We start from the raw sequence: 25,023 nt of genomic DNA on the forward strand, positions 1-25,023 counted from the left end.
TTGTCATCTGACATAACGCATTACAATTTTGCTGTAACCTGTTACTTTGAAGATGCCATAACCAAAAAGGATAAATTAAATGCTAAGCTGGAGATAGGAGGATATTGCCGATAGAGGAGGTGATTGTGATAGTGTGGTGGGATTGCTTGATGCAAGAAGTCCCAATGGGGATATGGTAGAAACCCTTGGATGGAAGTATAGCTCATCAGCATTATTTCTGTTGGCAAGCTTTAGCTGTCACCATACCGATAATGGGGACTTTTGGTGTTACTACTGTGGGGAGGCAGGGACTGGATCTCATGACTGTGGGGGAGTGGAGGGCTCTGATGCGGCTTGCTACACTCTCTCAGAACTGAATGTGGCTCTCAAGCTCAGAAAGGTTGGGAACCACTGCTTTAAAGGGTCAACATTGACATTTAGGATTGTTACATCCAGTAGGTGGCACTAGTCTTCCTGTTCCCTTCCTCTCTGAATATTTAACAGATATTTAATTTTGAAGAGGCGCATCGCATGGATTACAAGTCTTATGCCGACTTGTCACTCCTCACACTCCCCTAAAGATCCCGTCAGAGGCCCCTCACTTCAACAAATTAGTTTGACTGCTTTGCACTGATGAGAGGCAAAACCCCCGAAATACATGTGTGACAATGGAGTTTTCTGTTTACATATCTTAATGTCTATGTATTTTAGAAATAACCAATAAAGATATCGATTTTAATTGCACTTACACTCATATTTTACATTTCTAGGTAATAGCTCTTTATATAAATGAGTATCCCAAAGATCACAATGCTAAGATTTAAAGGAACCTAATTTCCTGATTGCAGTTTTTAAGGGGTTAAAAATATACATGGTCATCGCTATAGCTATGCGGCTGTCACTTTTATGGATACAGTCTCAGAGATCTTGTAAAGGAATCATGAAGCCATGCTGATGGGCTTACACTGGTGTGACCAGAGTGATCAGACAGGCGGGCTTTGAGCTCCACAATTTCAGCTTCTAGAAGCCGGATAACTTCTTCATAGTCCACCTCCATGCCACGTGCTTGTTTCTGTGCCACTTCTGCTAGGTGAATTCTATTACGGAGCGCCCTTGTCTCGTCAATGGCAGCCTTGGCTTCCTAAACAGAAATTATCATTATATATATACAGAATATATCAAAGAAAAGTAGGGAGCAGTTGCTATTACCCCTAAACTGGAGATACAGAATCACCCTATTAAATTATATGTATTCATGTGAACTAGGTATTAGGGGTTTTCCCACAAACAAAGTTAATTGTAAAGTTGCTTTCAATCAATAGATCAATAGACTTTGGAATAATAATAAAATCCATACCTGGACGTGCTTAAAAAACGAATTTTTGTGTACTCACCGTAAAATCGTTTTCTCTTAGCCATCATTGGGGGACACAGGACCATGGGTGTTATGCTGCCTATCCATAGGAGGACACTAAGTAGATGCAAAAGCATAGCTCCTCCTCTGCAGTATACACCCCCTGGCCGGGCCAGGCAAGCTCAGTATTAGTACACAAGCAGTAGGAGAAAAAAAACAGTAAAAACATCTCAACAGAGGAACATGAGAAAAAAAAAAAAGAGTCATATCCAAATAAGGTACTGAGAGAACCAAGGCCCAACAGGGCAAAAGGGTGGGTGCTGTGTCCCCCAATGATGGCTAAGAGAAAACGATTTTACGGTGAGTACACAAAAATCCGTTTTTCTCTGATGCCTCATTGGGGGACACAGGACCACGGGACGTCCTAAAGCAGTCCATGGGTGGGAAACATAAAAGAAGACAACATAACCCAAGGACTAGGAACCAGTCCCGGACAGCCTGGAGCGCCTACTGAGAGAGGTTGTCAAGAGTTCCGGGATTTCCAGGTTTCTTTTGAAAGAGCTTGCCCTTTGTTAACATGGAGTTTTCTGTTCTGTTGCCCTACTTCCTGTCCATCTGTTTAAAAGGCCGCCCCTAAGCTTAGTCCAGTGCCCGAGTATACTGCTTGCTGTGTACTCCTGCTTTGCTGCTCTTGGTTCCTGATTGATATTTGGATCCTCTTGGAAAAACAACCAACACCGACTTTGGACTTCACCTGGTCTCATTAAGCTGTGCCCGGACTTCGTCTGCCGTCTTTGGTCAGCACTTCTGCCCGGTTCCTTCCGGTTCGTAACCACTCTGGACTCTCATCTTGTACGGACATTTTTGGACTATACCTATTGCCCTTTGTGTCCCGGCTGCTGCGCATTTAGGCCTTCTGGGGTGATTGCCAGACAGTCCCTGTATAGGGGTTCGCTCTTGGTGGTCTCCCTGGGGGAGTCCGGTGCGTGGCCCTGGGAATTCCCCTTCGCTCCGATCCTGGAAGGTATTTCCTGTGTTTTATGTTCTACTGTGTTTTTTGTTCCATTTATGTACATATTGCTGGTTGCATATTATAAACATCTTTTGCACCAAGAACTCGTCTCTGGTTGTCATTGCCCTAACGCAATCGAAATCCTCAGTACATACAATAGTATTACATTATACTCAGGCCATAAAAGGATTTCGCTGGGGCAATGACTGAGACACGAGTAGATCAGCTGTTTTCCATGATTAACTCCTTGCAGCAGGAGATGGAAGCAGTGCAAACTAAGCTTAGAGATGTGGAGGTACAGCTGGGCCATGATCACCAGGTACTGGGTCCGGCTATTCAGGATTTGCAAACCAGAGTGGAGGCTCAGGAAGCCGCCCCCACTACGTCCGTATCAGCTGCCGGTATGCCTAGGTTACCCCCATTTCGTTTCAGTGGTGATCGTAGTCAGTTTCGTGGATTTGTTAACCAGTATATACTGTTTTTTGATGTACATGCTGATTATTACCGTTCTGACCGGTCAAAAGTGTTATGTATAATCATGTTGTTAACCTCCCGAGCACTGGCTTGGGCTAATCCTATGATAGAGAATCGTGATATCCGTTTAAATCACCTGGATGACTTTCTAACAGCAATGGCGCAAATGTTTGATGATCCGAATCGCCGTGCTACCGCTGAATCGGCTCTCCTTTCCTTACGTCAGGGAAAGCGGTCTGTCGTAGAATACGCCACTGAGTTCAAAAGGTTAGTGGTAGACACCGACTGGGGAAACAATGCGTTATTGTCAGTTTTCAGAAAAGGTTTGTCCGGTACCATCAAGGACGAGTTAGCTCGTTCCGAATCTCCAGGGGATTTTGAACTGTTCCTCCAACACTGTGTGCGTATCGATACCCGCTTGACGGAACGTAGACAGGAAAAATGGGCAGCTGTAAACCGGGTAACCAACTTTGCGTTTCCTTCCAGAGAACCCGCTCTCAGGACGCCACGGGAGGCCGAGGATGTTCCTATGCAAGTGGACTCTCTACAAAAGCGAGAGACCAATGAACGTCGTGAACACCGGCTCCGTGAGCGTTTGTGTTTCTATTGCGGTCAATCAGACCATTTTCTGATTGACTGCCCGAAACGTCCAAATCGCCCAAATAAGGTATTGGCAGCCATGGCAGAGTGTGACAACACGGACGCAGAGTCCGATATCTCTGAGGCAAGTGGACACCTGGATGCGGTATTTCCCTTGACTGTAATGTCAACTTCACCTAAGGACTCAGAAGGGAAATACACCCATTGCTCGCTTCCCATTCAGATACGGTGGGAGGGACAGTTAATTCCTACATCTGCTATGATAGACTCTGGGGCAGGGGGAAATTTCATGGACTCTTCTTTTGCCAGGAAACACGGTATCCAGACTCAACAAAGATCCTCACCGGTTACCATGGAGACGGTAGACGGATCTCCATTAGTTTCTGGACCAGTTGATCGGGAAACAGTACCCCTAGAATGTGTGATGAAGCCAGGTCAGCAGGAGACCCTTGTTTTCAAGATAATTTCTTCTCCCCATTTTCCGATAATTTTAGGAATTCCGTGGCTGCGGTCTACTAATCCAGTCATCGATTGGGAGACTAAAGAAATATCCTTCCCACCGCAGAGTGGTCCGACCATTAGTCCAACTGTACCGGTTCCAGTAACACCGAATGCGGAGGGCACTGTACAGGTACCTGTTCTACCCCCGGTATATCATGACTTCGCTGATATATGCGACAAAAGAAAAGCAGATCGGCTTCCCCCGCATAGACCGTATGATTGTCCCATAGACTTACTCCCAGGGGCAGAGATCCCGTTTGGTCATGTCTACCCGTTGGCGGCACCTGAGTTAGAAGCACTAAAAGATTACATCGATGAAAGTCTAGCCAAGGGATTTATTCGACCTTCTACCTCACCAGCAGGGGCACCCATCTTTTTTGTGAAAAAGAAAGAGGGGACTCTGAGACCTTGTATCGACTACCGGGAACTAAATAAGATAACCATCCGGAACCGGTATCCGTTACCGTTGATTCCTGAGCTATTGGAGAGAGTCCAACAGGCAAAGATATTCACTAAATTGGATCTCCGTGGGGCATATAATCTACTCCGCATACGTCCCGGAGACGAGTGGAAGACAGCGTTCAGATGTCGGTATGGACATTATGAGTATTTAGTGATGCCTTTTGGACTTTGTAACGCTCCTGCGGCTTTCCAACACCTAGTCAACGATATTTTTAGGGATATAATGGACCAGTTCATGGTGATTTACCTGGATGATATCTTGATCTTTTCTGATTCCCTACAGGAACACCAGGAGCACGTAAAGACAGTACTTGCCCGACTGAGGGATAACCACCTGTATATTAAACTGGAGAAGTGCGAATTCCATTGCTCAAAAATACAATTTTTAGGATATGTCATCTCTCCTCAGGGACTGAACATGGAGTCTGGCAAGATACAAGCAATTCTAGACTGGCCGGAACCGGGAAACATCAAGGAGGTACAACGCTTTGTCGGTTTTGCCAACTTTTACAGACGCTTTATCCGTAACTTTTCAGAGATCGTCCGTCCTATCACTCTGTTAACCAAGAAAGGACAGAAGTTTGTGTGGTCCGCCCAGGCCCAGGAAGCTTTCAATCGTCTCAAGGTTTGTTTTACCTCAGCACCAATACTAATACACCCGAATCCCGCACTCCCCTTTATTGTGGAAGTCGACGCTTCCGATTATGCATTAGGGGCTATCCTTTCCCAAAGAACCGGGGACAAGAGTCTCTTGCATCCGTGTGCTTTCTTTTCTCGCCGGTTGTCCCCTGCAGAAAGGAACTATGACATTGCGGACAAGGAATTGTTGGCGATTATTGCAGCTTTTAAGGAATGGAGACACCACTTACAGGGAGCAGCGCAGCAAGTGATAGTTCTCACAGACCATCGTAACCTGGAATTCCTTAAATCTGCCAGGTGCCTGTCTCCACGGCAAGCCCGTTGGAGCTTGTTCCTTAACCAGTTCAATTTTATCGTTACATACCGTCCAGGTTCACGTAATGGGAAAGCCGATGCCTTGTCCCGAATCCACGCCATGGACTCCGTGCCTGGAACCCCGTCTCAGACCGTGTTATCTGATGCCAATTTCGTTGGAGTAATCCAGGACCAGGACTTGTGGAAGGACATCAAGCAGGCCTATGATGGTGACGTATTTCTTGCTGCCCCCCCGAATGATGTGACTCTTGTCCTTCGGAATGGTGTGTGGTTGAGAGAGCGACGTATTTATGTCCCGGAGGCTGTAAGACTTCGGGTTCTCAAATTGGTCCATGACTCAGTGTTGGCAGGTCATAGGGGAGTACAGAAGACGCAGGAATTTCTGAGTCGTTTTTTCTGGTGGCCAACCTGTTTAAAGGATGTGAAAGACTATGTCCACTCATGTGTGGTTTTTGCCCGGTGCAAGGTCCCTCGTGTGGCTCCTATGGGACTCCTTCAACCGTTACCCGTTCCATCTCGCCCTTGGGGATCCATCTCAATGGATTTTATTGTGGAATTGCCAGTCTCAGGCGGTAACAATACCATTTTAGTGGTGGTGGATCGGTTGACCAAAGCTGCTCACTTTATTCCATGTACCGGTCTTCCCTCAGCCGCAGAGACAGTGGATTTGGTTATCCAGAATGTATTTCGATTGCATGGGGTACCAGATGAGATCATCTCTGACCGGGGCGTGCAGTTCATGTCTAAATTCTGGAAGGGGTTTTGTTCGGCACTCCGTATTGATGTCTGTTTGTCTTCTGCATACCATCCTCAGACAAATGGGCAAACCGAACAGACTAATCAAACCCTGGAGCAGTACCTACGCTGTTATGTCAGCCATCTGCAGGATGATTGGTTGAAGCTGCTTCCTTTGGCGGAGTTCTCATATAACAACACTCAGAGCAGCTCCACTAAGGTAACGCCCTTTTTCGCTAACTTGGGTTACCATCCGAATGTTTTGCCTAGGTCACCGGTGGCGGTCTCGGTGCCAGCGGTGGAGGACAGAGTGACGGAGCTACGACAGAATCTGGAGGTTTTGAAGGATTCTTTGGCTTCGGCTCAGGAGCGTTACAAGAAGTCGGCAGACACTCACCGGAAACAGGCACCCATGTATAAGGTAGGGGACTCGGTGTGGTTATCCACCAAAAATCTGAAATTGGGTGTTCCTTCGCAGAAGCTGGGGCAGAAATTCATCGGTCCGTTTAAGATCACCGGGATCGTGAGCCCTGTGGCCTGTCGGCTGAGGTTGCCGCACCATTTGAAGGTACACCCGGTCTTTCATGTTTCTCTACTCAAACCTGTCTCCCCTAACACGTTTCATGGTCGTATCGTGCCTCCTCCTCCGCCTGTGATGGTTGACGGCCAGGAGCAGTTCGTGGTTGAGGACATTATTGACTCCCGGCTCCATCGGCATCGGCTTCAGTATCTGGTACGTTGGCAGGGGTACTCCCCCGAGGACGATTCCTGGGAACCTGTGGGTAACATTCGAGCACCCCGGAAGGTTGCTCAGTTTCATCGACGGTACCCGGACAAGCCAGGCCCTGATCCGTCCTGAGGCCGTTTCTGGGGGGGGGGGGGAGTACTGTCAGAGTTCCGGGATTTCCAGGTTTCTTTTGAAAGAGCTTGCCCTTTGTTAACATGGAGTTTTCTGTTCTGTTGCCCTACTTCCTGTCCATCTGTTTAAAAGGCCGCCCCTAAGCTTAGTCCAGTGCCTGAGTATACTGCTTGCTGTGTACTCCTGCTTTGCTGCTCTTGGTTCCTGATTGATATTTGGATCCTCTTGGAAAAACAACCAACACCGACTTTGGACTTCACCTGGTCTCATTAAGCTGTGCCCGGACTCAGTCTGCCGTCTTTGGTCAGCACTTCTGCCCGGTTCCTTCCGGTTCGTAACCACTCTGGACTCTCATCTTGTACGGACATTTTTGGACTATACCTATTGCCCTTTGTGTCCCGGCTGCTGCGCATTTAGGCCTTCTGGGGTGATTGCCAGACAGTCCCTGTATAGGGGTTCGCTCTTGGTGGTCTCCCTGGGGGAGTCCGGTGCGTGGCCCTGGGAATTCCCCTTCGCTCCGATCCTGGAAGGTATTTCCTGTGTTTTATGTTCTACTGTGTTTTTTGTTCCGTTTATGTACATATTGCTGGTTGCATATTATAAACATCTTTTGCAACAAGAACTCGTCTCTGGTTGTCATTGCCCTAACGCAATCGAAATCCTCAGTACATACAATAGTATTACAGAGGTGCTCTACTGCCGTTTGCAGAATTTTCCTACCCAGATTTGCCTCAGCTGAAACCTGGGTATGGACTCTGTAATGCTTTGAAAACGTATGTAGGCTAGACCAGGTCGCAGCCTTACACACCTGTTCCACTGAAGCCTGATGCCGAATGGCCCACGAAGCGCCAACTCCTCGCGGGAAATGAGCCCGCAGCCCACTAGGAATGGGCTTAAGTTGCAAGCGGTAGACTTCCTGGATCGCAGAGCGAATCCAGCGAGCCAGCGTCGCTTTTGAAGCTGCCTGTCCCTTCTTAGACCCCTCAGGAATGACGAACAAAGAGTCCGTTTTCCTAAAGGGGGCTGTCCTGGATATGTAATATCTGAGAGCTCTGATGAGGTCTAACGAATGCAGAGACCTTTCCACCCTATGAACTGGGTGTGGATAAAAGGAAGGCAGAACAATGTCCTCGTTCAAATGAAACTGGGTAAGAACCTTTGGAAGGAAATCCGGAAGGGGGCGCAGAACCACCTTGTCCTGGTGAAAGATCAGAAAAGGCTCGCGGCAAGAGAGTGCTGCCAGCTCCGAAACCCGTCTGATGGACGTAATTGCCACTAAGAATGTTACCTTCCAGGACACAGAGCAAGGGAGGATTCCTTGAGAGGTTCAATGGGAGACCTCTGGAGACCGTCCAGAACGAGGTTGAGGTCCCATGGTTCCAGCGGCCGTTTGTACGGGGGAACTAGATGGGAAACGCCCTGGAGGAAGGTCCTGACTTGCGGTTTTTGAGCCAGGCGGCATTGGTAGAAGATTGAGAGCGCTGAGACCTGCCCTTTAAGGGAACTGAGAGCCAATCCCGCTTGCAAACCAGACTGTAAAAAAATCGAGAATTCTGGGGATGGCCAGAGGCATAGGCTGGACGTTAGTTTCCCTGCACCATGAAAGGAAGATTTTCCACGTACGGTGGTAAATGCGGGATGAAGCAGGCTTTCGGGCGCTGATCATGGTGGAAATAACCGCGGGGGAGAATCCCGCTCTTGTTAATATCCAGGTCTCAATGGCCATGCCATCAGCTTCAGGGCTCTGGAGTTCTGATGGGAAATGGGCCCTTGGGTCAGCAAGTCTGGGATGTCTGGAAGGTGCCACGGTGCGTCTGTGAGCATTTGTACTAATTCGGCGTACCAGGCGCGCCTGGCCAGTCCGGTGCTATCAGTATCACCGGGACTCCCTCTGCCTTGACCTTCCTGATTACCCGCGGCAGCAGGGGTAGAGGTGGAAATATGTAAGGCAGGTGGAAGTGGTGCCAGGAGCAGACTAGAGCATCCACGACGATGGACTGTGGGTCGCGTGACCTGGCTATGAACGCGGGTACCTTTGCATTCAACCTTGAGGCCATTAGGTCCACGTCTGGTGTGCCCCAGCGAGTGCAGATGTGTAGAAACACATCTGGGTGGAGGGACCATTCTCTGGCAGCCAGGCCTTGGCGACTCAGAAAGTCTGCTGCCCAGTTCTCTACCCCCGGTATGTGTACCGCTGATATCACTGATCCCGTCGATTCGGCCCAGCTGAGGATCTTGTGGGCCTCGAGATAAGCCGCTTTGCTGCGGGTGCCCCCCTGCCGATTGATATAGGCTACAGCTGTCGCATTGTCCGATTGGACTCGAATCTGACGACCCGCTAGCAGAGGGCTGAACGCTCTGAGCGCGAGGAAGATCGCGCGGAGTTCCAGGATGTTGATGGGGAGGAAGGACTCCTGGGGCGTCCAACGTCCTTGAGCAGTGTGGTGCAGGTACACTGCTCCCCAGCCTAGGAGGCTGGCGTCCGTGCTCAGGACCAGCCAGTTCACTGGGAGAAAAGATCTCCCCTTCGATAGGGACGAGGACCGAAGCCACCAGCGGAGTGCGTACCCGACTGAAGGCGTCAGGTGAAGATGTCTGTCCAGGGAGAAGGGGCTCTTGTCCCAGGCCGCTAGAAGGGCTAGCTGCAGTGGGCGGAGGTGCAGTTGAGCAAAGGGTACTGCTTCCATAGCCGCCACCATCCTGCCGAGCACTTTCATGCTGAATCAAATGGAGCGAGACGGAGGACGTAGAAGGCAGCGTACCGCTCGTTGAAGAGCGAACGCCTTGTCCTGAGGGAGAAGGATCAAGCCCCGACGGGTGTCCAGGACCATGCCCAGGAAGGTGATGGATCGTGATGGGATCGGGGATGATTTGTCCAGATTCACTAGCCACCCTAAGCGGGAAAGGGTGTCCACAGTGATTTGTACGCTGGTTGAGCAGTCGCGGAAGGAGGGAGCCTTGATGAGGAGGTTGTCCAAGTAAGGGAGAACGACTACTCCCCTGGCGTGAAGGACGCTCATGGCGGCCGCCATGACTTTGGTGAAGACGCTTGGTGCGGTGGCAAGGCCGAAGGGAAGAGCTACGAATTGAAAGTGGGAGTCCTGAATTGCGAAGCGAAGGAACTTTTGGTGATCTGGGGCGATGGGTATGTGCAGGTACGCGTCCTTGATGTCTATGGAGGCGAGGAATTCCCCTTTGACCATGGATGCAATAATGGGCCTTAGGGACTCCATTCTGAATCTCCGTACGTGCACATGTTTGTTTAGGTGTTTGAGGTCCAGGATGGGTCGAACTGACCCATCCTTTTTGGGGACCACAAAGAGGTTGGAATAAAAACCCCCGAGCTTCTCGTCGACTGGGACAGGTATTATCAAGGTCTCGCACCCATTTGTCATCTGAGGCAGCAGCCCAGGTGTGTTGAAAGAGCCGCAGTCGACCTCCTACAATGAGTGTGTCTTCCGGGGCGCCGAAGGAGTCATGAGGGGGGAAAACGTTGTGGCCGAGACTCCCTAGTCCTGGACTGTTTCGGTCTAGGCTGCCGTGACGAAGTGGGTTTCGGGGAGAGCTGAGAAGGTCGGTCCCTGCGAAGTCCGCGGCTGGTGGCAGGGACAGCACGGGATGTCGACCAACCAAATGAGTTTCGAAAGGAGCGGAACGAGGACTGTGGATGTCTGGTGAAGGACGTCCTGGACTTCAGCTGGGGGAGGGAGGTACTCTTTCCTCCCGTGGCGTCAGAAATGAGCTTGTACAAACGTTCGCCAAACAATCGGTCTGGAAAAAAACGAAGGCCCGTGAGAGACTTCTTGGAGGCAGAGTCCGCTCGCCATTGTCGGAGCCAGAGAGCTCTACGTATGGCTATGGTATTTGAGGCGGCAAACGCTGCGCAGGTAGCAGCGTCCTTGGAGGCCTGGATGAGGTACTCCACCGCAGCGGCAATTTGAGCTGTTACCTCTGTGAAGTTGTGAGTGAACTGGGATTCCTCAAGCGAAGTGTTAAGGGATTCTGCCCAAACCGAGATCGCCTTTGCGACCCACACAGAGGCAAAGGAGGGCGAGAGGGAGGAACCCGCAGCCTCAAAAGCAGAGCGGGCGAGGTGCTCCACCTGTCTGTCTGTCGGGTCCTTAATGGAAGAACCATTGGGTAAAGACAGGAGTGTCTTTGTGGTAAGGCGGGAGACCGGAGGGTCGACCGAGGGCGGATCGGCCCAGCCCTTAGGGGCAGGTGAGGCAAAAGGGTACCGGGACTCCATGAGTTTTCGGTTACCGAAGCGCCTGTCAGGCTTCTCCCTTTACTTTGTGAGGATATCCTGAAACTCTGGGTGATCAGCGAAAACCTTTTGGGGTTTCCTTGCCCTCTTAAAGGAGACCGCATGGTCAGTGGTAGTGGATGGGGGATCCTCCACATGCAGAGTTTGGTTGATTGCTGCTATAAGGGAGTCTATTGCAGTTTGATCATCTGGGGGTGATGAAACCAAGGAATCCTCCTGGTACAAACAGCATTCTCCCTCCTCCAGCTCTTCAGAAGCCGTGGAGCGTGTGGGAGAGCGTGCCCTGTGTGCTCCCGAGGGAGAGCCCGCTGGAGACACCCGGCCGTGTGCCCTTTTCCTGATCCCTGCAACCGGTGAAGCATGTGCCCGGATTACCTCAGAAGGATCCTCCATAGGGGTATCCTCAGGCTGCGTTCCGTCCAGGGACCCAGAAGGGTGTGGAGGACGACATTGCATAGCCAGAACCAGGTTCTGTGACAGTTTTTCCATGGATTGGGACAGAAACTGTGCCCATTCCGGTGGGCTGGGGGCCCTAGGCTCTGGGCTGACGGTTGCGGCGGTGGTGGCAGGGGGTTCTTGGGGGGCTATAGGGGCACAGGACTCACAGAGAAGAGGTGTGTTTACGTGGTAGCTCAACGTGGCAGGCAGTGCAGGCTGAATAATAGACTATGTGAGCCTTAGCCCTCTTAGTGCCTTTTGAATTCTGCATGTTCCTAATAGGAGTATGCCAGGAGGGGGAGCAATGCTCAGCAGAGCTACAATTGATAGCAAGCACCTCACCAGAATCAGCCGATGACCCTGTCCTCAGGAAGGCTTAAGCTCTAAGAAGATCTCGCACGCTTCCCTGGGGGGGCGGGGCTTATCGCGGTCGCGGGGGGGTGGGGCTTATCGCTAAAAGAGCGGGAAGATGAGTCAGTGTGCCCCCCCTGCTGTGGGTAGTAAAAAACGGCGGGAAAGGAGCTTCTGAGTTTTCCTCCCTCTCTCTACAGTCAGCACACAGCTTGTCACCGGTGGTTATCAGCCGGCTTTTGCTGGAGCAAATAAACAGAGCAGATAATACACAGCGGGAGTCCCTGAGCCCTGGGTCCTCCCCCTGCCACTGGGAAGTTATCTGCAAGACTTTCTGCAAACAGCAGAACTTTCCCCCAGCCAGCAAGCTAGAGAAAGTTAACACTGTGTGTGCAGGATCCTTGCTCCTTGCATATAAATACTGTAAATGGCCTGGGAAACTTCCCTGCAGCGTCCTTTCTCCCTTTGTCTGGGAAACCAGTCAGGGGGGATCTCACCTTAAAACACTGCTTCCATCCAGGCAGTGAAAATAGCAGAGCCAGCTTGCTGTGTCGTTGTCATATTCAACTCAGAGCCTGCAGAGAGGGGCTGAGGAATCAGTGCCATCTTCATCTCAGAGCCTGTGGAGAGGGGCTGAGGAATCAGTGCCATCTTCATGTCAGAGCCTGTGGAGAGGGGCTGAGGAATCAGTGCCATCTTCATCTCAGAGCCTGCAGAGAGGGGCTGAGGAATTGGGCTATAGGGCACAGGCCTCTACCCTGGGCTTTGGAAAATCGGTGTCTGTGGAACCCGTCGTCCAGCCCGGGATCCAGCGTCGCAGGAAGGGGTATGTGTAGGCAACGCTTCACGTTCCCGCCCGTTGATGGTAGTGGGAGATCGGTCCCAAAAGGAAACCGTCGCCCTCAAAAAATAACAAACCTTGAAAGGAAGTGCCTCCTACAGACACTGAGCTAAAACTGAGCTTGCCTGGCCCGGCCAGGGGGTGTATACTGCAGAGGAGGAGCTATGCTTTTGCATCTACTTAGTGTCCCCAAGTACTACCCCGGTCTTCTGGTTGACAACCTTCCCTGGTAAGTGGATATCTCCCCCCTGGGCCATACCTTAAGCCACTTTGGTTTCATTAGTTTATATCTTACTCCCCGGGGCCATTGTCCACATGGTGATTATGCTGACCTGGGAAAGTCTATCATTTTCCTTGGAGACTTGTTCTCCTTTATTTTTCTCCGGGATACGTGGGGTGTCTCCCCTCTAGCACCTTTTCTCTCCGGTTCTTTTTCATGTATGTCTTTGCTATATGTTTGATATACCCTACAGCATTAAAAATAAAATGTTTTATACATTTATAACTGTGATGTGTATGGGTGTCTCTGTTACTAGGCAAATATAAAGACTCTTCTGCCTTGGGTTATTGTTGTTTGAGTTGTTGCCTTAACATATTTTATTTATGTGGCCCTTTTATGTTTATATATTAGTGTCCTCCTATGGATAGGCAGCATAACACCCATGGTCCTGTGTCCCCCAATGAGGCGTCAGAGAAAAATATGTTCCTATGCTGAGATAATCTTATATATGTGCCCCTGCTGTGTACTGTGTAATAGTCATGTCTGATCGTACGGGAACATGGTCTGATCATACCACATCTCCTGGGCATGGGAGGAAGTAAAAAAGTATACAGATAGCACTGCATGGGATCATAGATGATTCTTTTTGTGAGGTACAACTGTTATGATTCAGGGACGAGCCTACGATGACCTAGTCGTCTCGTCACAGCTGGAGAGAACTAAATATTCTCACAGATAGAGATATAAGAAAGCTAATCTGCCTCGGAGCAGTCCCCAAAGATGGATAGATAGCCCCCCACATGTAAAGACTACGGTGATATAGAAAAACACAATACAAAGCTAGAAAAGACAGATTCAGCAAGGTGAGGCTCAAACTATCTTTATAGGAAAGGATAGGAAGGAGGAACTGTCTGCAGCCGTAAAAAAACCTAATATATACCAGCACTTCTGATATGGAAAAATCCTGAGGTCACACAACCTCTCCCCCACTGTATCAGCACTCTGATGTTACTGGGATACAAAAAGACTAATACAGATGAGGGACTGAATTAATACCTAGCATGACAAATACAATACCTTGCAGAATCATGGAGCTAAGTATACAGACACTCCCAGCAGGAAATGATCCCATTCCGCCAAGAACTCCACAGAGACAAAATAGGTATCAAAGCACAAAAAACAACAAGAAAGTGGAAAACAAACAGAAGAGGTACAAAGATCACTTATCTGACAGGAGTTCTGGTAGTCAGCAAAGCTGGTTAGAGAATGTCCTTAACACACAGGAGACCATTGAGCACTGGCAAGTAACAGGAGAAAACCACTCAGTTATATAGTCCCAATCTGACTCTGATTGCCAGTCCTCTACAGGTGTGTGGCTTTCATTCCACAAATCAACTGCACCGCCAGCACTGACCACAAGAGGGAGCTCCAAACTGGAAAACAAATTCACAACATACAACATTTCCTTGCCTATTTACAAAAACTGTTTTACCTCAAAGGAAGAATTATTTGCGATCCCATGCCATAATGTCTGTATACTCTTTTGCATCCTTCCTTGCTCAGGAACTGTGGTATGATCAGATCATGTTCCTGTACGGTCAGACACGGCCATTACACAGTAAATAGCAGGGAAACATATATAAGAATATCTCAGCACAGGAACAAAGAGAATTTTGTTTACTTACCGTAAATTCTTTTTCTTATAGTTCCGACATGGGAGACCCAGACCATGGGTGTATCGCTTCTGCCTCCGGAGGACACACAAAGTACTACACTAAAAAGTGTAGCTCCTCCCTCCGGGCTATATACACCCCCTGGATGACAATCTAACCAGTTCAGTGCAAAAGCTGAAGGAGGACATCCACCCATAAGTAGAAATAGAGTAAAACTCGGAACAACCGGAACCTCTATCTACAACAACAGCCGGTGAAACACACGGAACAAGAAACTGCCAACAGGCAACAGGGAGGGTGCTGGGTCTCCCATGTCGGAACTATAAGAAAAAGAATTTACGGTAAGTAAACAAAATTCTCTTTTTCTTCATCGTTCCTATGGGAGACCCAGACCATGGGACGTCTCAAAGCAGTCCATGGGTGGGAAATAAACAAAACTGAGAAGTAGGCAAAACCTAACTTCACAAGTGGGCGACAGCTGCCTGAAGGATGCGTCTGCCTAAGATCGCGTCTGCCGAAGCATGAGCATGCACTTGGTAGTGCTTCGAGAAGGTGTGCAGACTAGACCAAGTGGCAGCCTGACAAACCTGCTGAGCCGTAGCCTGGTGCCTGAAAGCCCAGGAGGCACCGACAGCTCTGGTCGAGTGCGCCTTAATTCCTGGCGGAGGGGGCACCTGAGAACACTGGTAGGCATCGGAGATGGCCGACCTAATCCAACGAGCTAGGGTCGGTTTAGAAGCCGAGAGACCCTTGCGCTGACCTGTGGTTAGCACAAAAAGTGAGGTGCACCGCCTAAAAACGGCGGTGCGTGACACATAGATTCGGAGCGCCCGCACCAAATCCAAGGTATGCAACGCCTTCTCAAAGCGATGCACAGGGGCCGGACAAAGGGAAGGCAATGAAATGTCCTGGTTAAGGTGGGAAGAAGATACCACCTTAGGGAGAAAATCCGGAGTCGGGCGGAGAACCACCTTGTCTTGGTGAAAAACTAAAAAAGGTGACTCCGTAGAGAGCGCAGCCAAATCAGAGACTCTCCTGAGAGACGTTATGGCTACTAGAAAAACCACTTTCTGTGAAAGTCTAAACAAGGGAACCTCCCTAAGAGGCTCAAAGGGGGGTTTCTGTAAGGCCGTGAGGACCAGATTAAGATCCCAGGGATCCAAAGGCCGCCGGTAAGGAGGAATGATGTGAGATGCGCCCTGCATGAAGGTGCGCACCTGAGCCAGTCGGGCGATACGCCGCTGGAATAATACCGACAGAGCCGACACTTGTCCCTTGAGGGAATTGAGGGACAGTCCTAGATGCAGTCCGGACTGTAGAAAGGACAGGATGGTCGGCAAGGAGAACGGCCAAGGAGCATGGCCGGAAGAACGACACCAGGACAGGAAAATCTTCCAAGTCCTGTGGTAATTCCTGGCCGAGGAAGACTTCCGAGCCTGAGTCATAGTGGAGATGACCTCAGAAGGAATGCCTGAAGCCGTCAGGATCCAGGACTCAAGAGCCACGCCGTCAATCTGAGAGCCGCAGAATTCTGGCGGAAAAACGGACCTTGAGAGAGAAGGTCTGGGCGGTCCGGGAGATGCCACGGCACCTCTACGGACAGACGGAGCAGGTCTGGGTACCAAGCTCGCCTGGGCCAGTCCGGAGCAATGATTATGACTCGACGGCCCTCCATTCTGCTCTTGCGCAGAACCCTGGGCAAGAGCACTAGGGGGGGAAACACATTGGCCAGGCGGAACTGAGACCAATCCTGAACCAGCGCGTCCACTGCGAAGGCCTGAGGATCGTGGGAGCGAGCCACGTAAACCGGAACCTTGTTGTTGTGCCGGGATGCCATTAGATCCACTTCCGGAGTGCCCCACTTGCGGCAGATTGACCTGAACACTGCCGGATGCAGGGCCCACTCGCCGCTGTCCACGGTTTGACGGCTGAGATAATCTGCCTCCCAGTTTTCTACGCCTGGGATGTGGACTGCGGATATGGTGGACTTGGAGTCCTCCGTCCCCTGAAGGATTCGTTGATCTTCCAACATTGCCAGGCGGCTGCGAGTCCCGCCCTGGTGATTGATGTAGGCAACCGCTGTCGCGTTGTCAGACTGGACTCGAATGTGCTTGCCCGCCAACAGGTGGTGGAAGGCTATGAGGGCTAGAAGAACAGCCCTGATTTCCAGCACATTGATCGAGAGGGCTGATTCGGACGGAGTCCAAGTGCCCTGTGCTCGGTGGTGGAGAAAAACTGCTCCCCAGCCGGAGAGGCTGGCATCCGTGGTGAGGATCACCCAGGACGGAGTCAGGAAGGAGCGTCCCTGTGACAGAGAGAGAGGCCGAAGCCACCACTGAAGAGAGCCCCTTGTCTGCGGTGACAGAGCCACCAGCCTGTGCAAGGAAGAGGTCCGCTTGTCCCAACAACGGAGAATGTCCAGCTGCAGAGGACGCAGATGGAACTGGGCAAAGGGAACCGCTTCCATTGACGCCACCATCTGACCCAGCACCTGCATGAGGTGCCTGATGGAATGACGGCGGGGCTTCAACAGAGAGCGCACCGCCAGATGAAGGGACTGCTGTTTGACTAAGGGCAGCTTCACAAGTGCCGGCAGAGTCTCGAATTGCATCCCTAGGTACGTAAGTTCCTGGGTCGGGGTCAGAGTGGACTTGGGCAGATTGACAAGCCACCCGAATTGAACAAGCGTGGCGAGAGTGAGCGAGACACTCCGCTGGCAGTCTGCACTGGATGAGGCCTTGACTAGAAGGTCGTCCAGGTAGGGGATGACTGCCAACCCCTGGAGATGCAGGACCGCAACCACTGCTGCCATGACCTTGGTGAATACCCGTGGGGCCGTGGCTAACCCGAAAGGGAGAGCCACGAATTGGAAATGTTCCTCTCCGATTGCAAAGCGTAGCCAACGCTGGTGTGAAACCGCAATAGGCACATGCAAATAGGCATCTCTGATGTCGATGGATGCTAGAAAATCTCCTTGGGTCATTGAGGCAATGACCGATCTCAGAGATTCCATGCGAAAGCGCCGCACCTGAACATGCTTGTTGAGAAGCTTGAGATCCAGGATGGGCCGGAAGGAACCGTCCTTCTTGGGAACTAGGAAGAGGTTTGAATAGAAACCTCTGAACCGTTCCCGGGCGGGAACCGGAACAATTACCCCGTTGGCCTGCAAGGATGCCACGGCCTGTGAGAAGGCGGCGGCCCTTGAGCAGGGGGGAATGGACAGAAAAAATCTGTTTGGCGGGCTGGAAGAAAATTCTATCCTGTAGCCGTGGGAGATGATATCCCGCACCCACTGATCGGAGACGTGTTGAAACCACACGTCGCCAAAGTGGGAGAGCCTGCCACCGACCAAGGACGTTGCTGGCGCAGCCAGATAGTCAAGAGGAGGCTGCCTTAGTGGCAGCGGCTCCTCCGTTCTTCTGAGGACGCGGTTTTGCGCGCCAGTTGGGTTTACGATCCTTGGCTGAGGCAGTGGACGAGGCTGAGGGCTTAGAGGAAGACCAGTTAGAGGAACGAAAGGAACGAAACCTCGACTGGTTCCTGCCCTGGACAGGTTTTCTGGTTTTAGTCTGTGGCAAGGAAGTACTCTTCCCGCCAGTAGCTTCCTTAATAATTTCATCCAGTTGTTCACCGAACAGCCGGGACCCAGCAAAGGGGAGCCCAGCAAGGTACTTCTTAGAAGAAGCGTCTGCTTTCCACTCTCGAAGCCACAAGATCATGCGGATTGCGAGAGAATTAGCGGAAGCCACCGCCGTGCGGTGAGAAGCCTCCAGAATGGCAGACATGGCATAGGATGAAAAAGCCGAAGCCTGGGAAGTTAAAGCAACCACCTCGGGTATAGAGTCTCTGGCGAGGGAATGTATTTCCGCCAGAGAGGCAGAGACTGCCTTAAGAGCCCACACTGCTGCAAAAGACGGGGAGAACGAGGCTCCTGCCGCCTCATATACAGATTTGGCCAGAAGGTCAACCTGGCGGTCAGTGGGATCCTTAAGAGAGGTGCCATCGGCCACAGATACGACTGTCCGGGCTGAGATTCTAGACACCGGAGGGTCAACCTTCGGGGACTGAGCCCACTCCTTAACCACCTCAGGTGGAAAGGGAAAACGGTCATCAGAGCCACACTTTGGAAAGCGTTTGTCAGGACAGGCCCTGGGCTTGTTAACAGTGGTCTGAAAACTGGAGTGGTTAAAAAACGTACTCCTTGCTCTCTTAGGAGAGGTAAACTGGTGCATTTCTACCAGAGAGGCTTGTTCCTCTGACACTGGTGGAGTGAGGTTCAGTACGGAGTTAATGGATGTAATCAAGTCACCAACATCCGCATCACCCTCAGATAAGTCAATGGGGTACATAGAGGTAGCGTCTGAGCCCACAGTAAAAGTATCTTCCTCGCCTTGCACCTCAGCTCGTGAATCAGAGCCGTGGGACGAGGAAGGAGAAGGGTCCCTGCGTCTCCGTTTAGGAGGACGGGGTCCTAAAACATGCTCTGGGAGCTCTGCAGAGCTCGGAGCAGCAGAGGCGCCCTGAGAAGGGGGCTGATGCATGCTCAGCAGAGTCTGGGACAGCTGTCCCATAGAGTCTGCAAAAGACTGGGAAATAGCTCTGGAAAAAGATGCTACCCAAGCCGGGGGTTCAGCGACCGGGGCCGGAGCAGCCGGAGGGACCCCTGAGGAGGCTCCAGGCTGAGGCACCACCATGTTAGAGCAGGCATCACAATGTGGATATGTGCTCGGTTCTGGCAGAATGAGCTTACATTCAGTGCATATAGCGTACAGCTTAGCAGCCTGCTTGCTCCTAGTGGCAGACATGCTGCTGAGGTGGAGACTCTGCAGTAAAGAATACACTCTTGTAGAATGACCCCCTGAGAGTGTATAATAAAAGCCCACAACCAGAGGTTGTGGCTTACCAGACCCCTGTGTGCCCTCCGGATTCCTCAGCTCGGACCCCCAGAGAAGCGATGCAGCAGCTGCAGCAGCCAGCGCCGATCAGTGTCAGGACACTGAGAAAATGGCGCTGGAGTGAAGAGGGGGGGCGGGGATTAGCCCAAGAGCGGGAACCGGAGGGCCAGGGAGAGATACAGGGGAGGGAACATCTCCTTAGAAAGGAGTGTCCTCCCCTATGCTGAACGGCCGGTGGGCGGCGCCGCACTGCTCCCCTGCATGAATGACATGCAGGGGAAGCTGAAACCGAAACTAGACCGCAACTGAAGCCGGGGCCTAGATTTCTACATGCGGCCGACGAGCAGGCACCGTCGGCGCGGTTCTCAGGATAAATCCAGAGAACCGGCCGGAATTTACAGTACAGTCAAAAGACACACTCTCCCCTTAATAAGTGTACCCGGGACCCCTGAAAAATGTCTCAATACTTAGCTTTGAGACGCAGGGCCAAGTCCCTGGGGGGGATTAAACGCTCCGTCCGGCAGGATCCTGACAGGGCTGCGGATGGAGACCGGTCTCCTGCAAAGCAGAGAGAACCGTGATGGCTCCCACTTCAAGCCAGAGCCCGAGGGATGGTGAAGGAGCGTGGCATGTGAAGGCTCCAGCCTTGTGAGTCAACCTTAACAGCACCGCCGACACAGTGGGGTGAGAAGGGACATGCCGGGAGTCCAGACTGGACACGCTTTTCTTCCAAATCTTTGAAAAAAATCTTAAAAATTAAAAAAATCAGAGAATGCATGTGTGTGTGTGACCTCCTGAACACAAAGCATTGAACTGGTTAGATTGTCATCCAGGGGGTGTATATAGCCCGGAGGGAGGAGCTACACTTTTTAGTGTAGTACTTTGTGTGTCCTCCGGAGGCAGAAGCTATACACCCATGGTCTGGGTCTCCCATAGGAACGATGAAGAAATTTTTTTTAAACACATCCAATAGTGGAAATTATTATTATTCCGAGAAATATTGATTAAAATAAACTGTTGGTGGGAAAACCCCTTTGAGCACTGGCTAATTTATTGACATTTTATTACCACACTCTAATGGCCTTAACTTATTTATCCTCCCAGTGAAGTCGTCAAATGATGACTTGTTCTTTTAGACAAGTAGTAGTTTTTATGTGCACTCAAAAGCTTAAAAAGTAAGACATACGGCTGATAACATGAAGGGTGGTAAAATGAAGAAATGTTTCTGTAACCCCTCCCCCTTTGAGGAAACTAGCAAGATACAATCTTTCTTGCAGCTTCTGTTTTTTACATTTTTTTTTCAAATCTTTTGACAGTTTTTATTTGTTCTTTAGCTCTCATTGTGACCTCAGGAGCGTGTGCGGTCACCACAGGAGTGGAGAACAGCTGATTGTAGTGATTAGCTGCAGAAGAGGACACCGAGCCGCCCGATTCTTCTGCAGCTAATCGCACGATCAGCTGTTCTCCACTCCTCTTGTGACCGCGTGCGCTCCTGCGGTCACAACGAGAGCTGAAGAAGCGAGGGCGCCCTCTCAGCCACAAGACTAGAATAACAGGGTCTTGACAAAGATGGCGCCGGAGATAAGCGCTATGCGCAGGCGCCAATTAAGACACCATCTTAGTGAAGAAAAAGATGAATTGCAACATTAGCATAAAGAACAGAGAGAGGGAGGACCAACAGGCAGGGGGGAAGGAATCCATATGAATACCCACCAAAGTTTTCTGCTCAGTTGCAACTGTCACTCAAAAAGCTGCTGAATTTATAAACTTTACTTTCTTAAATTTGAAAGCCTAAACATCCGAGCTGACCACTAATGATATGTAGATAAGCAGCTTGATAGTCCCAGTATAGCACTGGCTTCAGGTTATATACGAAAATCCTGATGATTGGTTCCCTTTAAAGTTGTTGTCCAAAACATGGATGGTTTTAAAATAATAAATGAAGGCATATTAAACTTCCTGCGCCTCCACAGATTTAGCCCAAGGAACTGAATAGGTAACGCCGATATCTGCCTTGTTTCAGAAGTCAAAGGAGCGCAGCAGTGATTAGGAGATTAGAAAAGCGCATCATCAGATGTCTGTTTGATGACATGATCTTGTAGTCACCTGACCGCTGCTGCCAATCACAGTGGAGAAGACATCGCTTCTGGACCTGAGTGACCTGCACCGGATTCACAGGGGGAGATGGAGTGATCCGTAAGGTTTATTTCACAAGCATCCATGCTTAAAAAAAAATTGGGGTCAGATAGCTCTTTTAATGTAAAGTGTATGGTGATCTGGTGTATCTAATTATTTGTTAGGGTGACACTTTAAGCCACTAATATCAATTTTATGTTGTTTTGTCTTTTTTTTTTTTACAAAAAACTTCACTCTGATGCAGAATTGCATGAAAGTATCCTGTGTGTATAACGTGCGGAGCGGAGTGGTATTTTGACTACATGCCAGATGCCGATTTTGAGAACATATAATCGGTATTAGAGGTTAATATCAAGTTATGTTTAATTTGCACAAGTCAAAGGTGTGAAAATTGCCCTGACTACCGGAGGCGCAAAAGGTCAAGAAACCCCTGGCAGTAAAAAGGTTAAAAATAGTTTGGATCCATTTCCACTATGATAATATTACTGTGGTTAGTGCATAAGGCTAAGAAATAACCTTCAGAAACCAGTAGTGCTGGTTATTAAAAAAAATAAACAAGTTAAGAAGCAGTGAGACTGGAAACTCTGGTGTTGTGGAAAAGAACAAGGAGAAGGCCGGTGTATACAGACCGCTAAAAATGGTCCTATTCAGTGATTGCTAGTCTTCTCTGTACGACTGTGCATGCACAGATAGCTGTTGATCACTAGTGGGACCACCCCGTGAACTCACATGTAGGTCTTTCAGTGTGCTTGTTCAGAAGTCTACACTGCTATCACTATATTTTGATACAGTGATAATAGGGCCTTTAACCCCTTCACAACCGGCCGATTTTTCGCTTTCGCTTTCTGTTTTTTTTTTTTTTTGCCATTCTTCCGAGAGACGTAACTTTTTTTAATTTTCGGTCAATATGGTCATGTAAGGGCTTGTTTTTTGCGGAACGAGCTATACTGTTAAATGAAACCATGAGTTTTACCATATAGTGTACTGGAAAATTGCAAAAAAAGTGCAATAGCACTATTGTTTTTCACTGTGTTCACTATATGATAAAACGGATGTGCCAGTGTGATGCCTCAGGTCAGTGCGAGTTTGTAGACACTAAACATGTATAGGTTTACTTTTATCTAAGGGTTAAAAAAAAAATCAGACCTTTTTCCGAAAAAAGTGTTGTATGTCTTATGCCATTTTCCGTGACCCGTAGTGTTCTCAAGTTTCAGGATCTATGGCTCAGTGACTGCTTATTTTTTGTGTCTCAAGCTGGCATTTTTATTGGTACCATTTTTGCGCATTTGCTGCGTTTTGATCATTTAGCATTTAGTGCAAAATTTGTGGTGACCAAGAAACGTAATTTTGGCATTTGGAATTTTTTTGCCGCTACGCCGTTTACTGATCAGATTAATTGATTTTATATTTTGATAGATCGGGCATTTCTGAACGTGGCGATATCAAATATGTGTATATTTTTTATTTTTTTTTAACCCCCTTTAATTTTTAATGGGGCGACATGGGGGTAATTTGAACTTTTAGGTGTTTTTATCTTTTAACTTTTCTTTTAAACTTTATTTTTTATTTTACTAAGTCCCCTAGGGGCCTATATGGATCAGCAATCTGATCGCCTTGACATATCTGCTGATCACAGCTACACAGCTGTGAACAGCAGATATACTCATTTCCTGTCTCACCCAGCTCTCGGCCGGGTGAAACCGTGAGTCATGTGAGCTACAGGAGTCATCACATGACCATGTGCTACCATGACTACCACCGGAAGTCACGTGATCACGTCACGTGACTTCTGTTTCCGGTATGTATACATTTGCAGCGCTTGCGTTTATAATGGCGCTGTCACTTATTGACAGCGCCATTTAAGGGGCTAAAAAGCATGGGCGGATAACGATTCCGCTCGTGCCTGGCAGGCACACATCACCGCTGTATAAATCAGCTGAGATGTATGCCGATCTCCCGCTGCTGCCACCGGCAGCAGCGTGAGATTAACCCTACGACCGCTAGGACGTAATTTTACTGCCCGTGGTCATTAAGGGGTTAAACAAGCATGTCTCAACCTGAGAGCATATATAAGAATAAGGCTGCACATCAAACTTAGATAATGGTATAATGCCTCAAGCATATGGAAAAATATTGGAATATACAATGAAAAATGCTACTTGCTAATTTGAACATGTGAATAATGAATTGCATACCTGCTATGAATATTAGGAAAAAGGAGATATTTAGCAATCGCATTGATCAATGTAACTGAGCCCCAAAACCTCGTCAAGGTATATCTCTATATATATATTAGTGCTCACTTCAGTTATCCTATTCAGTTATATGTAGTTTTTTTTTTTTTTTTTTTTTTCTGAATGTGAACACAGCTCCGCCCCTTTCGGCCATGTTTTTTCCATCTCCTATATAAGAAAGTCCTTAGTTACCCCTCTCCACCCATAGCAGTTTTTAATTGCAATGAGATGACACACAGTTAGGGTCACAGAGCTAGGGACCCCAATATAGAGATATACCTTGACGAGGTTTTGGGGCTCAGTTACATTGATCAATGCGATTGCTAAATATCTCCTTTTTCCTAATATTCATAGCAGGTATGCAATTCATTATTCACATGTTCAAATTAGCAAGTAGCATTTTTCATTGTATATTCCAATATTTTTCCATATGCTTGAGGCATTATACCATTATCTAAGTTTGATGTGCAGCCTTATTCTTATATATAGTATGTATTTTTGGCTTGCACTCATATATATATATTAGTGCTCACTTCAGTTATCCTATTCAGTTATATGTAGTTTTTTTTTTTTTTCTGAATGTGAACACAGCTCCGCCCCTTTCGGCCATGTTTTTTCCATCTCCTATATAAGAAAGTCCTTAGTTACCCCTCTCCACCCATAGCAGTTTTTAATTGCAATGAGATGACACACAGTTAGGGTCACAGAGCTAGGGACCCCAATATAGAGATATACCTTGACGAGGTTTTGGGGCTCAGTTACATTGATCAATGCGATTGCTAAATATCTCCTTTTTCCTAATATTCATAGCAGGTATGCAATTCATTATTCACATGTTCAAATTAGCAAGTAGCATTTTTCATTGTATATTCCAATATTTTTCCATATGCTTGAGGCATTATACCATTATCTAAGTTTGATGTGCAGCCTTATTCTTATATATAGTATGTATTTTTGGCTTGCACTCATATATATATATTAGTGCTCACTTCAGTTATCCTATTCAGTTATATGTAGTTTTTTTTTTTTTTTTTTTTT

The 25,023-nt window shown here is 48.9% G+C and overlaps 1 protein-coding gene across 3 annotated transcripts in view; it reads right to left on the reverse strand.

Moving 5' to 3' along the window:
• STXBP4 (syntaxin binding protein 4) overlaps nt 1-25,023 on the reverse strand; it is a 108,813-nt gene that overhangs the window by 20,682 nt on the left and 63,108 nt on the right. For all 3 annotated transcript variants that reach the window (XM_075349523.1, XM_075349521.1, XM_075349522.1), the window contains exon 12: nt 944-1,120. In XM_075349523.1, the coding sequence (XP_075205638.1) occupies nt 944-1,120 (177 nt within the window). The remainder of the gene's footprint in view (nt 1-943; nt 1,121-25,023) is intronic.

The sequence above is a fragment of the Anomaloglossus baeobatrachus genome, chromosome 5 (assembly GCF_048569485.1).
Source record: "Anomaloglossus baeobatrachus isolate aAnoBae1 chromosome 5, aAnoBae1.hap1, whole genome shotgun sequence".
Classification (NCBI taxonomy): domain Eukaryota; kingdom Metazoa; phylum Chordata; class Amphibia; order Anura; family Aromobatidae; genus Anomaloglossus; species Anomaloglossus baeobatrachus.